General features: G+C 39.4%; 1 protein-coding gene across 1 annotated transcript in view; it reads right to left on the bottom strand.

Annotated features, from left to right (window-relative positions):
• The window catches only part of LOC141005108 (BMP/retinoic acid-inducible neural-specific protein 3-like), a 56,152-nt gene that overhangs the window by 19,670 nt on the left and 22,014 nt on the right, over positions 1-14,468 (bottom strand). The window contains exons 2-3 of the mRNA XM_073476869.1: positions 13,469-13,659; positions 11,298-11,482 (exon numbers count right to left, since the gene is read on the bottom strand). Coding sequence (XP_073332970.1) covers positions 11,298-11,482; positions 13,469-13,659 — 376 coding nt within the window. The remainder of the gene's footprint in view (positions 1-11,297; positions 11,483-13,468; positions 13,660-14,468) is intronic.

Raw genomic sequence — 14,468 nt, 5'->3', positions numbered from 1 at the left:
GCATTTAATGGAACATTTAATTGCACTTAAAGGCTTTCCTAGAATAAGCAGTTTGTGATACTTACACATGCTGTGGACGTGACTTGTTTATCTTATCAGCATGAATTTCAGTTTGCCCTGCAGGCCTGCCTTTTTTGATGTCTTTCTTGCCGTCTAAATGCTCCCTTAGAATTTATTAATCCTCCATCTTCCTCGCATAGAGCCGTAAAAATGTTTGCCTTTTTAACATATCTTCAGGCCAGACTGATCTGTTTAAAATTAATATCCCTATAGCAACAAGTATACATTTCTTATTGCAAATTGACAAATCCCAATCATAGGGGATCGATATTGACGTTTAGTGAAATGTACTGTATCAAATTGTCATACATTACACTGGACAAACAACAAAGTCGTGGGCTATATTGCAAGAGTTCTGGAGCAGAATTCTGATCATACAAAAGCTAATGCATGGTTAAATTTCCTTTTCATTTTCATGCTTTCTTTCCTTTTTCAAGTCATTTTCTCTGGTGCTGTATCTGTCCGTCTTCTGCCACTCACTTGCACAGAATTCTTGAACCAGCAAGCCTGTAAGCTGGCAGGTAATAAAAGGCTCAGTCACAGAGAGAATCTTCATATACAGCCGTATTTGCATGGGACTAATGTTACCTGGGGACTCCTCTGTTGTATTACAACCCTGATTGTAAAAAAGTTGAGATGCTGTAGTTTTTCTCACTTAATTCTCACATTGCAGGCATCAAATTCATATTGAGTATTTACAAAAGGAATTAAGTTTATCAGTTATAACATCAAATTAAACATTAGTTGTAAAGGCTTTCATATTTTTTTTTAAAAAATCTGTTTTTATTGTTGTTTTACACAGCATTCCATCTTTTTTTTGAATCAGGGTTTAATTGTGGAGGTCTACTGTGATTTTTAATCCATGCAGATCTGCCAAAAAAAGGTCCACTGCAAATTATATACCATTTTTCAGCCAACATTGAGGTCAAGTGATAATATTTGTGTTATGTTTAGCAAAAAAAGGACCCAAATGCAAGGATCTCAGCTGGCAGTTGGAAGTGACCAAAAGTGAGCTTTATTAACAAAGCTGATTAAAAGCAAAACAAAAGGTAAGCAATAAAAGGGCAGGTAACTAAAAGCAAGAATCCTAAAAACAACAGAACAAACCAGGATGACACGTAGAACACGAGTAGCAATGTAGATGAAATACGAGGTGCAAAAACAGGACAGGAGAAAGGTGGAAAAAAGACAAAGACAGGAAGTGTAAAGCAAAACATGACACAAAGAGAGTGAACTTTCAAAATAAACCGGGAAATGACTAAAATAAATCCCAAAACCATGTCAGTTAGTCCCTTGTGAATCGGCATCTCTGATTTGGGGTCAAACTTTAAAAAAAAAAAAAAAAAAAAAAATCTGTTTTCAGTTGAGAGCTGTGTGATAGTTTATATTGATGTATAAAAGTAATGACAGAGAAAGTTAGGAGCAACAAAAGGTTGTCAAATTCAAGTACAACCACAAAGCATCTTTTGCTTGATCTAAATGGGCTGCAAACATGTATTTGTGCTTGTAACACATGCAGAAAGTAGGCAAAACAACTCTAAACTGTATTATTGATGTGGCTGCTGAAGAACAGATGCTTTGCTTCTAAAATGTTGATCTTACACGGAGCCTTGACTTCATATTCGGTGGATAATGTCAGTAAATTTGAGTAAAATACAGACTTTGCATATTCTGTGTGAATGTGCCACATGAAATTCAGATGTGGGGGGTTATATTTCTAAATCACGAGGTCCCCCAGTAATATGAGTCCCATGCGGACTGGGCTTAGGCCTATAAAATATTGCACCACATCAAGGAAAAAGGAGAGCAAGTTAACTGAGCAAGTCAATTATAGATGGGTGCCAAATTATTATGAAGTTTCTTAGTTAGGTGTTTGATCATCGTGAGCTGTTATACCAGCTCCAGTGCTCCTGGGAGGGATACATTCACTGCTCTAATAGAGTTCCAAAGATTTTCTCTCATTTAGTGTTTTGATGATGAAAGCACTATCTAACACATGCATGACTTTCGTCTCCCACAGTGGCTCACCCGAGTTGACATCTGGTGACTGTGAGTGCCATTGCGTATATGATTTACATCATTCACTGAGCTCTCGTGCCCTGTGTGGAAGCATCCGAATCCATTATGTTTCTCCACTCCTTTTTTCGTGTTTCTCCTCTAATTGTCACTAGTCTGTATATTCAAGCACCAAGCAAACATTCCCAAGTGAGCCCTGAGGGCATCCTTTTTAGCTCTGCATCACACTCTGTGAAAATGCCGCTCTGCCTGCTGCCAGAGACATCGTTCAGGGAAACATTGCTGCTTAGAAAGTTGACACAGTTCCACTCCCAGCGACCCAGCACACAAGTGCGGTGGTTCAGGACGTGTTGTTTCGACTTTGCCAGCCAGAGCCAGTGAATCTGGCATTGTAACTGGATTGAACACTGCAAAGCTGCTAGTTTTATTCAGTTTCTACAAGGGAGGGGGAGAGATTGTTGGTTCCAGTGTTCCCACTGGATAGGTAATGCACACACACACAAAAACACACACCTCTCAGTTCCTCTCAAGTTCAATCATGTTGTATTTGCCACGGAAACATGAAATAGTAGAGTTGTTGCAAGGAGATGACACAGCAAATCAAGAAAGCAGGATAGTGAAAAACAAGAACATACGTAAAGAAATGTTCATCAATCAATCAGATCTGTAAAATGAATCATAAAAACACGAACTAAGACTAAGCAGAAAGTCCCCTCTATGCCTGATCTCACTCAGAAGCTGTAAATGAATATTTAGAGCTAATAAATTGAATTAAAAGAACACAATGAAAGGAAATTATGCCACAAGTTGCCTAATAAAATACCTGTATTATCTAAATCAGATTATGGCCTGTCTTGCACAGTATTTAGATTGATGATAGCCTCTGTGTTATTGGTGTGGGGCCTCTGCAGGGCAACGCAGCACTTAGCCTGTTAACATGGTCCACTGATAGAGATGGCTCTGGGGCACATCCATTATTTAAAAATGTAAGGCTTTAATATTATTGTAAGACCAGTTAGGTGAGAGCATTTTACTGATGAAGATTCATCACCGCTGTGAATCCCTCATATGAATAATTCCACACAAACAGCATAAAATGTCACTTAGTGGGGCTTGTGTTGTCACATTGAGCAACAATGGACTTTAAATGGCTGCACTCTCTGCTTTCTGGAAAAAAACTACGAGATAGCATTAATGTTTCATGAAAATCATCTCTCATTTCAAAATTGCCTCATTCGCTGCACCTTCAAGAATTGTCACTCGCTTAATCACCACGCCGTAGAAGATGTGAAAATCCACATTTGCATCTGGGATACGTTTATGCCTGTTTATTCAGTCTTTGAGGATTTCAATGCACATTTTAAGACCACTTTGTTGCACTGGCTTACACTCTAATGTCAACCACGAAGGGATAAGCTTATAAACTATGAGCAAGAAAAGGGAGAGAAGGAGGAAAATAGCATCAGAATGAGATTATTGCATGCCCTCAAAAAAAAAGGGGAAAAAAAGCGGCTTCAAGCCACAGGGGAGCGGAGGGGAACCTTTGGTAGGGAAAGTGGCATATAATACTGTATGTGGTGTTATGTTCACTGAGTCACAGAGTCTCTTTGAAAGAAACTAAGCTATTTCCTTTTACAGAAAGTCACTTGAAAGGGGGCCAAGAGAGAAGATTAAAGACAAATAGCTGGATAAAGTGAAATTCTTAAAAATCTTGACACTGGACCTCAGATGTGAGTCTATAGCCAGGAGCCATCCTCCATGAAGTTTAAAGGTGTAAGGTTATCCGACTGTGTGCCCACCGATCATTACTGGCTGATATTCCAAGCTAGCAGTGTACTCTTGGGCCACATATGGGTATGATGTGGGACATATTGCATACACAGTCAGACTTGAGTGATCTAATCAAGGCTGTAGTAAGACACATGGCTGAGTACTGGATGACCCAGCCACGTTGGGCATGATGTATGAGGCCCACATCTAGAAATGAAAGACTCAAGCACTAACAATGGGCCATACTGCATGTGTGGTGTACTTGCGTGTTGTTGGACTTGGACGGTGTTGCTGACCTTGAGCTGTATCTCTTGGATCAGACTTGGCTAAGACTTTGCCAGACTCAGTCCAGAACTATCCACGCTCTTGTTGGTACAGGCTACAGCTGTACTTTATGACCAAGACTGTGCTTAGACTAGCTGATGTTGTTCCCTGTGTGGACCTATACAATTTGCCAGCTGGGTTTGTTCTCAATAGTTTGATCAGTGGATTCTATAAAGGCTGATCAGAGTTGCCGATCAGATGATGCACCACTAAAATGCCATAGCTTTCTGCAGGGCTTGAGACTAAGGGTATCCCGTTGTTCTTTTGCCTGGGACAATAGAAGAATAGTTAATATCACTGTCTGGCTACTTAGCGCAAGCCCTATGAAACATATGAAGACCATCTATCCCCTCAGTCACAGCTTCCTAGCATGACCTCATAACTATGCTGCGCTGGTTAAACTAAGAGGTCACTGCAAAATATGTATTGAAATCAGCAGGAGAGTTAGTTAGCTGTTAGCAGTTAGTAGCCAGTGAGCAGCAGAGTTCTGCAGTGTGTTTGTCTAGGGGAGCTAAAAGCTTAATAATTCTAATAGTTTTGGTTCAAACCTACTTCTTGAAATCAAGAAAAAATACATATATCTGTTTATTTACTCAACATTTTAATGGTGTGTTTATTACGTCACTCATTACTAACAACTACAGTTAATAATAATCAATGGTCTGTGATTGGCTGATTCCAGCAATTACAATTATCTTCCCCTGTAAGGAAAGAAACCTATAGATCTTGTAAAGGTTAAAGGGGTTGAAAACACTGTGAAAAGACAAAAGAAGAACATTTATGTTCCTTTTGAATAATGAAGATCTGCCCCATATGAATTATTCATCCATGCTCGTGATAACAAAGTGCTTTGTTTTTTATTTGGTTTTGTTTTGTTTATCCGGCCATCAAAACTGCCCCCAAACTCAGGCAGCTGTGTTCCCTGCAAATCATTCCTCAGCAGCCATTATCTGATTTCTCTAGCTCGAATCTTACTTGTGTTCTCTCCTACTCCGACAAATGAAGTGTAACGCCGCATGACTGACTGAACACTCAAGGCTCCGCACAGCAAATTGGGTCAAACATTCCTTATCACTTCTCCTCCCTGTCAATGATATTCTCCTCCCAACTTTAGTTTAATGAATCTTCAATACATAGGAGCTGGGCCCCAAATCAAAGCTAAGCACAGTGATTGATGCAGCATTTCCTGTGTACCTGCCGCACTTTGATCCCGGGCTAAAAAGGCCTGCTAAATAAGGCCGGTCTGTCTCGTTCTCATCTCGTCTGCTCAGTCGCAATATGACACCTTAACTTATACCACAAAATGTTTGACAAATGACAGAGACTCTCAAAGGAAATTACTGAAATGGAAGGGCTGATTCATCACACTACGTAACAGCAAAGCCATTTTTTCCACACTCCTATCTCATTTTTCCCGTCTTTGATTATTTTCCAGTGCTGCTGTGCTCAGTCCTCCAGGCCTCCAGGCCAGGCATTTCTACCATTTAAAATATGTTATCTCTTGAAACCAGGGGACCAGTGCTCTTCTTAAAGGCGGCCTTGTTTTGGCATTCGTCTTCATTGGGGTGAGGTAAAAAAAAACCCATGTTGAGAATTAAAGGCTGCTGATGCTGTGAATATTTTACATCAGTCACCTGAAAACGCCTCACAAACAAATGTACCCCAGAGGGCTCCTTCTCTATTCATCTCAATCAGAGAGGTTTTTAGCAGCACTTTGGTTCAGTGGTGGCTGCCAAATCAGCTCAACGTCCACTTGCCAATTCACTTTAGAGAATGTACAGTTTTATCTCTGATGGACTGTATAGTGGGGCATCACTAAGGACAAGTCAATGAAAAATGGGCTGCGGCACAGAAAAAGGCAAGCAATTTAGTTTTTTAGCTGCAGCTACACAGTCAGAATGGAGGAAATAGACCATGATGCCTGCTTTTCTAGCGGAGTTCTCTCCTCGAACGCTTAAGGCTTGTCTTCTTTCTGATATAAGATGTGACACCGCCCTTCCCACCAGACTGATAACTATAACAATCTAGGCATGTACATTTTAAGGAGACTGAGAGTTTATGTCACAGTATATTATACTACATGTATGGTGAATGAGCATTCCTGTGGGTCGGATATGAGTATGATTGTATGTCAATTAAGAGTCTTCATCTTATTCTTCTTCACTCAAACCCCAAATGTAACTTGGGAAATAGACAATCTGATCATAGAAGGGCATTTTAAAACGTGTGGTCACCTTTTCTTAGTTTTTTCACATTTTATTTACAGCCTGAAAAACAAAGCAGCCCTGTATAAAATCTTACCAAAGAGGTCTTTTGCACAACATGGTCAGCATGGTTAGCAACACATGGGCAAGTAAAACCAACCTTTTGTGAGCTTAGCATGAAATCAGGGGTTTATTTTTGATGGGTAGGAATATTTTTCAATCAATGAATTTGGCAAAAGGCACACAATACCAGACATGCTGGCTCTAGCTTTTCCAATGTGAGAATATTTTTTGTTTTCTGTTTTATATAACTGTCATATGGTCTGTTGGTCACAGAAAACAAGCTATTGGAATGCATCAGCCTCAGCTCCCTCAAATTGTGGATGCTTTCACAGTGTGCTGACATTCAATGGACCAAATGCTGATACATGCCGGTCAGCACTAACTGGGATTTAAGAACTGATTTGTGGTTGAAAACTGGGTGATATCTAGTCTGAACGTTCAAGATGTCTTTCCACCCTCTTTTCGACTGGCTGAAATGCAGTTACAACATCAATGTGTAACAAAACACAAGCTAGTTTGTTCAGTTGAAGTTTGAGAGAGAGACAATATTTATTATTGTGAAGTTATATCTCCAAAGTCATATTGCACTGGTAGTGAAAATGTGATAAACAATACACAGATTTCAACACATTTAAGATGTAATTAATATGGAACTATGAGCCCCTAAGGCCATGAGCTGCCACAGAGAAGCTTCTCAGACATTGTAATGGGAACAGTTCTATAGATTCATGTAAAATAAAACATTATGCTTACTGCTTTACAGCACATGCATAAGTACTTAGGCGTTACAGCTCTGACCTTTCCAAACATGAACATGTGGGGTGAGGTGCACAAGTTGAAGAAATAAATATGAGGCCTGATGCCACCAAACTACACGGGGTGGTTATGGTTCAGAAGGTAGAGTGGTCATCCACCAGTCAGAAGGTTGGTGGTTAGATTCTTGACCCCTGCAGTGAAATTATATAATGTCTCAAGTGCAGGATTTGCACTACAGACATTTTTCATAATAATAGTAATTTTGTAGCTTGACGAAGACACCGCATTGTGATTTCCCAGTGTAATATACTCAAAATGTGAACATTTAATCAACATCTTCAAATAGTCGGTGAAAAAAAACTTTAATTTGAGAGCCATTCAACATCTTTTCACCTGCAACCACAGCCGTTTTTTTAAATGTTGTTTCAACGGGAGAATGGGCTGGGCTATATCATCACTAACAATCGTTTTGTAATTTTACTTTAGATAAACCTAAAGAATAGTTTATTATAAGTAGGCAAAATTCTCCTCTAAATCATAGGAAAAAAAATAAAAATTTGGAAAAGGGGGGGCTGATGTTTTGGTTTCCACACTACACTAAGGCATAATTCTACCATAAATTGAAACTGGTTCCTTAAAATAGTTTCCTAAATCTATTACAACTCTGTGACCGTCCTGAGGTCACATGATGACACCGAGCCTGATTGCTGAGGAAGTGATGTTCTGAAGGTAAAGATAGAGCTCTCATGTTTCAAAGGTATTTCGTCATCATTGTAGCCTCATTCTGTTCTCTGTCGGATACTATGTCATGTCATCTCATCTAACCTCAGCCTTACACGTTGTGAATACAGTAAATAAATACCTAAATATATGCGCACTTCAGGAAATGTCAGCATTCTTTCAATTTCAATTTTACCAGACGCAGCAGTAAAACAACAACAAATAAATGGGTCATACCACAGGTTTAAACACAGCTAAAATAATAAAAGGGGATCTATTCTCCGTATCAGATGTGTCTGGGTGTGGCACATCCAGTCACAGAACCACCACTGCAGAGGCAGGTGTAACCACAGCAGACACACAAGTCAAACAGACTGAGGAAGCTGACATTGTCTCAGATGACGGTTTTTGCAGGTTGCTGATATTACCCACACTGCATGACTTCATTCTGTTGTTTACCACGAGCGTGTAAACACGTTAAAGCCACGTGAGGAAACAGATTCCTCGGAAGGCACGGGGAATTCAGTCTGCGGTGCGAAGGGCAAACTCGGCCGATTCAATTCATTTTTCTTGATAAGAACTGACAGAGTGATGAATGAACACACCCCGAAGGTATTAAGCAGTAAAGGATGCAAGGTTATATTTACATCATAAGCATATCTTGATATTCATAGCACACTGCTCCATATATGAGCCTGTGAATACACACATGAAAGAACAAGGAGGGATGTAAACAATACTGCTGACTTCATCTCTTCTCTTGCTTGAGCTGTCATTCGCTCACTGAGCATGTGTGCGTGTTTTCTCCGATCAAATCAAAGCAGCATATAAAATGAATACATTGTAAGATTAGCAAGAAGAAATGTATATTTTTTAATCAATCGTCTACATAAAGACTGTCAACTAGATCAGTCAGTTTTTTGCATATAGATTCTGTTTCTTTTCCAAAAAAGAATATTTAAATTTCATAAAGTCTTAACAACATGAACAAAGTGTGTGACATGGCACCCTGGGCTGCCGCAGGACAGGCCAAGGGCACTGCAAGATTTATTTCCATTTTTTTGATTGCATATTTCCTGTTTTGTATAAATAATGCTTCACCACATTAAAGAACTTCATGTACCAAAATGCAAAAATGACATTAAAATATCATTAATGCTGCTAATTAATGCAGTTATGTTGCAGCTAAGACTGGCGATGACAGCTCACTCAACGAACTAGCTGCACCACACCAGAATGGAGGGAAGAGAAGCTTTAAAACAACATGGATATGTTTACATTTAAGGGACAAAGCCCTCTAGCCACCATATGAATTATGACTCATATCTGTGGAAAACAAAGGGAAGTAGTCCGCAGAGGGTGGAGGTCAAGGTGCATAGATGACTCAACAAATGACTAAACTTAAACTTGGAAGACCACTGTTTGTCTCTGACAGTCTATGCTGGTTTCTTTTAACCATAATGGCAGTCATTCCATAATAATTACCAAGTGGTTATTATTGGAACAACGATGATGAAGGTCCCCTACAGTTGTTAGTTTTTGTGCCTGAACTAAACCAAGACTTAATCAGTGGCAGATAAGAACACGATTTTGAAACAGTGATTTGTAATGGTTTTGGAACACACCGACAAATGTGGCCATCCTATAGATCTCGAAGACAAAGAAAGGACTTATAGGTGTGTTCCCAGAATGCATTAACAAGTGACAAGAAGTTTTATTTGGACACAATGAAGAGACATCTTTAGACAAAACCCTCTGCAGCTGACAAAAGTACTTCAAGAGAGGTAAATGAAAAACAGAATCAGTGCACGGTGTCATGTACTTGACATCACTTGAACATGAAGAAATATATACAGTAAATACATTTTAACTAATAGATATACCTCTACTTAAACTGTCTCCAGGACTAGTTTAACATTTTGTGAAATATCCATATTTGCTTTTGTGCTGAGTTACATTAGAAGGCTCGATGTTTTTACAGTACATATAAAGGTACCACTGGCAGCAAGTTAGCTTAACATGGCATAAAGAGTGGAAACAGAGGTGGGAAGGAGTTCCTTCATTTAAAAAGGTTTTTCAGGACACATTTTCTCATCATCAACAGATTTTACGATGAGAAGAAAATTGAGAAAAGAGAAGTAATAGAGAGGTTTCCTCACCAAAGGCATTCTCTCCGGATAATTTTCTCTTAATGCACCATCAAAGCATTTATTTGGAGAAGTTCTACAATTGAAATATCCAGAGGTAACCTATGAAATAGCTGCCACTGGGTTCTTGGCAACAACATTAGGTGAGGTCTTAAAGTGCACTCACTATGAAGGGTTCATTAATTAAAAATGGAAAAGGTAGCTTAAGTTTATCAGTCTATACAGAGGGTCCAGCCTGTAAATGTGGTTCTAATTTTGTCAGCCAAGGACTGAAGTTCCTTTATGTCTTTTAAAATATGCTTTAATATTCTGCAGCATAATGATATTCTGCAATTGAAGTGGGCCAGAGTATCCCACCGAGGGCCTATTGATGGGTCGTAAGCTGCGTACAGTAATTGGTAGTAAGTGGTAAGTACTTGGCAAGTACTGACCACTGTAGAGTGTCTTAATTTGTTCCAATACTTATGCCCAGAGGGGAGCACATGCACTATTAATATCTTAAAAAAAACCCACAAACAGCCGTTGCACAGCAAGAATTTTGTATTTATTATACAAAACCTTTCGCACCTACCGTACTGCACAAAAAAAACAAAAAGAAAATTGAATAGATCTTTGTGTGTTGTCCAAGGGGCTTCAATAGCATCTCTCAGAACAATAAACAAAGTTTCTAAATAACAAACTAACTTTGTGAATGTCATCGCGTTCAGTAAGACTCCGGGTTTGAAATATGAGCCAATATTTCATGGTAATGATCCCAGAATATTCTGTTATCATCGTATTGTTTTGATACATACTCTTGTTATGTAGGTCACTAAATGTTTGTAATGTTTGCAAGGCAAAAAAAAGGGTACATACTGAATTAATTTGGAGAGTAATTCCACAGAGACAGAAGAAAAAAAATGAACCCTGATTGGCTGGCAATAGCAGCTCTCCTCATTAAAATTAAGCTAAACCTGCTGATTGTAGGGTTTCCATTCAAACGCTCCATACTGGCCATGATTTCATTAATTTTTTAGCGAGGGAGCTAATCAAGACCACTTGCCATGTTTTTAAAATACAATGATTACGTTTACCCACTGAAACAAAATCTAATTTGAACCGTGTCCTCATTGAAATTGCTGCAATAATACATGAAAAAAAAATATCCAACAATAGGCGCAAATTGAACCTGTCTATCTACTTGTTTTTCTCATTGCTATTGTGTTTGACAAAAGCCCAGAGAGCAGTGGGCATTTACCTTGATGGCAGTGGAGGCGATCTGGATGTGGTGCAGCTTGTGCAGGGTGCTCTCTCTGTCAATAAAGTAGGAGGCAGCCAGCTGGTGCAGAGCTTCCAGAGTCACAGCTGTGCCATTGGATTCAGTCACTTCAGACGTCCGACTCAACTTCCGCTTGTCCACAAAGATCATTAATGACTCTTCCCCTGTGAATACACAAACGCAGACATGCACACAAAATTCGCTAATGACTCATCCTGAACACACACTCACATTATGGGTAAATATTGACCCATGAACACATTTCATCTGCATATAATGACCTTAAAAATAAAAACAATTCTGAACCAAAAAACATAACTGCCTCTGCTAATTTAATACCTTGGTGTCAAATGTGGTGATAAGTCTGCAGCTTACAGTGTAATTGACAAATTGAGATGCTTTATGAAGCCAGTCTTTCAATACAAACAGGGCCGAAGCTTTCAGAGGAGGGTGTATTGACTAGTGGAAAGAGTGAAAGATCGATGGAAAAATCTTTCTTAACAGTGTTGGGTTTCATGGGGAATGTGGTCTTAATTTGTAGAGAAATTACAGTAGAACTAACAGTATAATACAGTACCGCTGGGGGTAGATAAAGGTTAACACATCTCTACAGCAGTGTGAAAAAAACCCATCAGTTTTAACAACTCACTTTGTCTATTAGCAAGTCTTGATTATCTGTTAACAACTAGAGAATAAAAAAGATGACATCATTTCATAAGTTATAAGAATAGCACAGTATAGACACGTTTTTCTTGAAAGAAAAGGCTTGAAATAAGGAAACCATTGGAAACACTTCAGATTATCCTTTCAATGAAATCAAAACCGCTTTAAAATACTGTTGCTCAGATGAATACGACCCTGTTCCTTAACACTAGCCAAAGGTAATACCAAGGCTGTTTTAGGCCATTCTTCAGCTGTGATACCTTTCTTTTTGTTTGCAACACATCATGTGCAAGATCTCCCCGATCTTTTCTAAATACCGTTGGTATTCATTGAGACTGTTTGAGTTTATGCACAAGAGATATGAGATGAAAAGAGCCAGCAGAGGAGCTGGGAGGAGATTGTGCAGCAGATAGCCATGGGAGCTTTGCTGCGCATTACATCTAACTTACATCTATTGTTATGGAAACACCGGATCCATCGACATCTTTGTCAAACAACTCCAAACACAGATTTTAAATGTCGAATCAGAGAATATGAGCTGGAAAAACCACAAACAGCCCCTCAGTCACAGCTGAGACAATATTTATTTTATGTGTAGTTGTGTGAGTAGGAGAAGCAACGGTATAGCACTTCAATTATGTTTAACTGCAGGATGAAATTCACCTGTGTTTGACAACTGATGGTCAACAGCAACAATGATGGACAAGCAGAGAAAGAAGGGGCTGGCAAATTTAGGACACTGTTGTTGGAATTATACAACAGCCTTTTTCCACCAAAGTAGTTCTAGGAACATGAGCCGCAGGAACTACATTCAGAATATAAAATCAAATTCCCTTCATCCCATTTCTACTTGGGATTCCAGCCAACACATCATCACTCCCAACTTGTCAAAAATGGCAGCTTGATCAGTGGCCTTCAGCTTCAAATTATGATGCTCTACCTACTCCTCTAGAGTCATTTTTGTACGTGAAGGGCTCCGTGGTCAAGCTAGCAATAATACGTAATATGCATGTCTTGCATGCATGTACTGCAGACTTTCTGAATAAAGCTGACAAATAGGTCACATACCACAACATATTTGAACTTTTGGACTTTTGTTAACATTGTGAAAACTCATTAAAAAAATGTTTTTTAATGCAGATTCATCTCGCAGTTCTTTGGAATTTATTGCTGCATGACGTGATGTCTTTATGGATTTTGGAAACAAGACTTTAAGATGTCTTCAAATTAGAAAAGATCTAGTGAGCTTTTGAAAAAAAAAGCAAATACAGAAAAGTTACATTTTCTTTGACTCACTACTAAATTTAGACGTTGCAAACGATGTAAACATGATAAAACTTCCTGAGGTTGTAAAAAGGTACCTGGTAGATTTCCTGTAGTGGAAAAAGGCCACATGTTCATTCTGGATGCCCAAAGCCTCACCTTTTTATTGTGTTAATGTACATTAATACAATCAAAGTAAACCCCTGCCCATCTACTTTATTTACCTCCCAGTGTGGCAGAAAGCAGGAAATGGGTTCCGTATTTTCTGATAATGTTGTCAGTGATGGCACCGAGACTGGGCCTCCTGCCCAGCTGCCTAATGGTCTGGAGGAACTCGGGGTCCAGCGGCAAGGAAAAGCCATTGTTCTCTTGTCTCTCCAGGGCCAAGCTGTTCACCTTCCAGCGGCCAAACTCCCTGCAATGTCACACAAACACAAACTCAATGGAAGCAAAGGACAACATATGAATGCTGCATGCAGGCACATTTGTCAGACGAAAGCTACATATAAACTCATACACTGTAAGTTCCCTGTTTGGATCTATCATTGTCAGAAGTGACAGGGATCTGGAATCTGTTATGAGACATTTTCATTGGAAACACAATTCAAAGACCAAATCCACTAAGTTGGTCTGAACACTTGTTTTCAGTTCTTGAAAAGAAAGAAAACGCAGCCCTTTGTTGTGATTTTAAAGTGGACAGAACACAGCTTGCCCCACATGAGGAGGCTCATACCCAGATCTGTTCCTTGCCAGGCATAAAATATGATGTCAGCACGACCTCTAAGTGAATCTTATGTGCCACTCTTTAAAAGATGAATGGTCTCATGCTGTTTCTACCTCCGGCTCGGAGAATTGCTTTGCACCATAGTGAAAAACATTGTGTTTTTCCACCGATTTTAAATAATAGCGCAATCTTTTCTCATCTCGAGTCACTTTTTGAGGCGCTGGACGGGCTATAATCATGGATGGAGTCTTGCTGCTTTCAGGGCCTCTCTTGGAGGGAACGGGCTTCATCTAAAGTCGTTTGATATTCAGTCTGGCCTCGGAGCATGCCAGCTGCCTTTATCTACCAAGTGCAGACTGAGTGCTGCTGCTTGATGCATAGATTAGGGCTTTTCAAATACAGCTGATAAAAAAACATGGTTCATAGGAGGGGAGAAATTGAAGACCTTTCGATCACTGTTGGGTAGGTAGATGACTTGTCTAATGAGAAGAAGAACACAG

The sequence above is a fragment of the Pagrus major genome, chromosome 11, assembly GCF_040436345.1.
Source record: "Pagrus major chromosome 11, Pma_NU_1.0".
In the NCBI taxonomy this organism is placed as follows: domain Eukaryota; kingdom Metazoa; phylum Chordata; class Actinopteri; order Spariformes; family Sparidae; genus Pagrus; species Pagrus major.
This window is presented reverse-complemented; position numbering and strand designations above follow the sequence as displayed.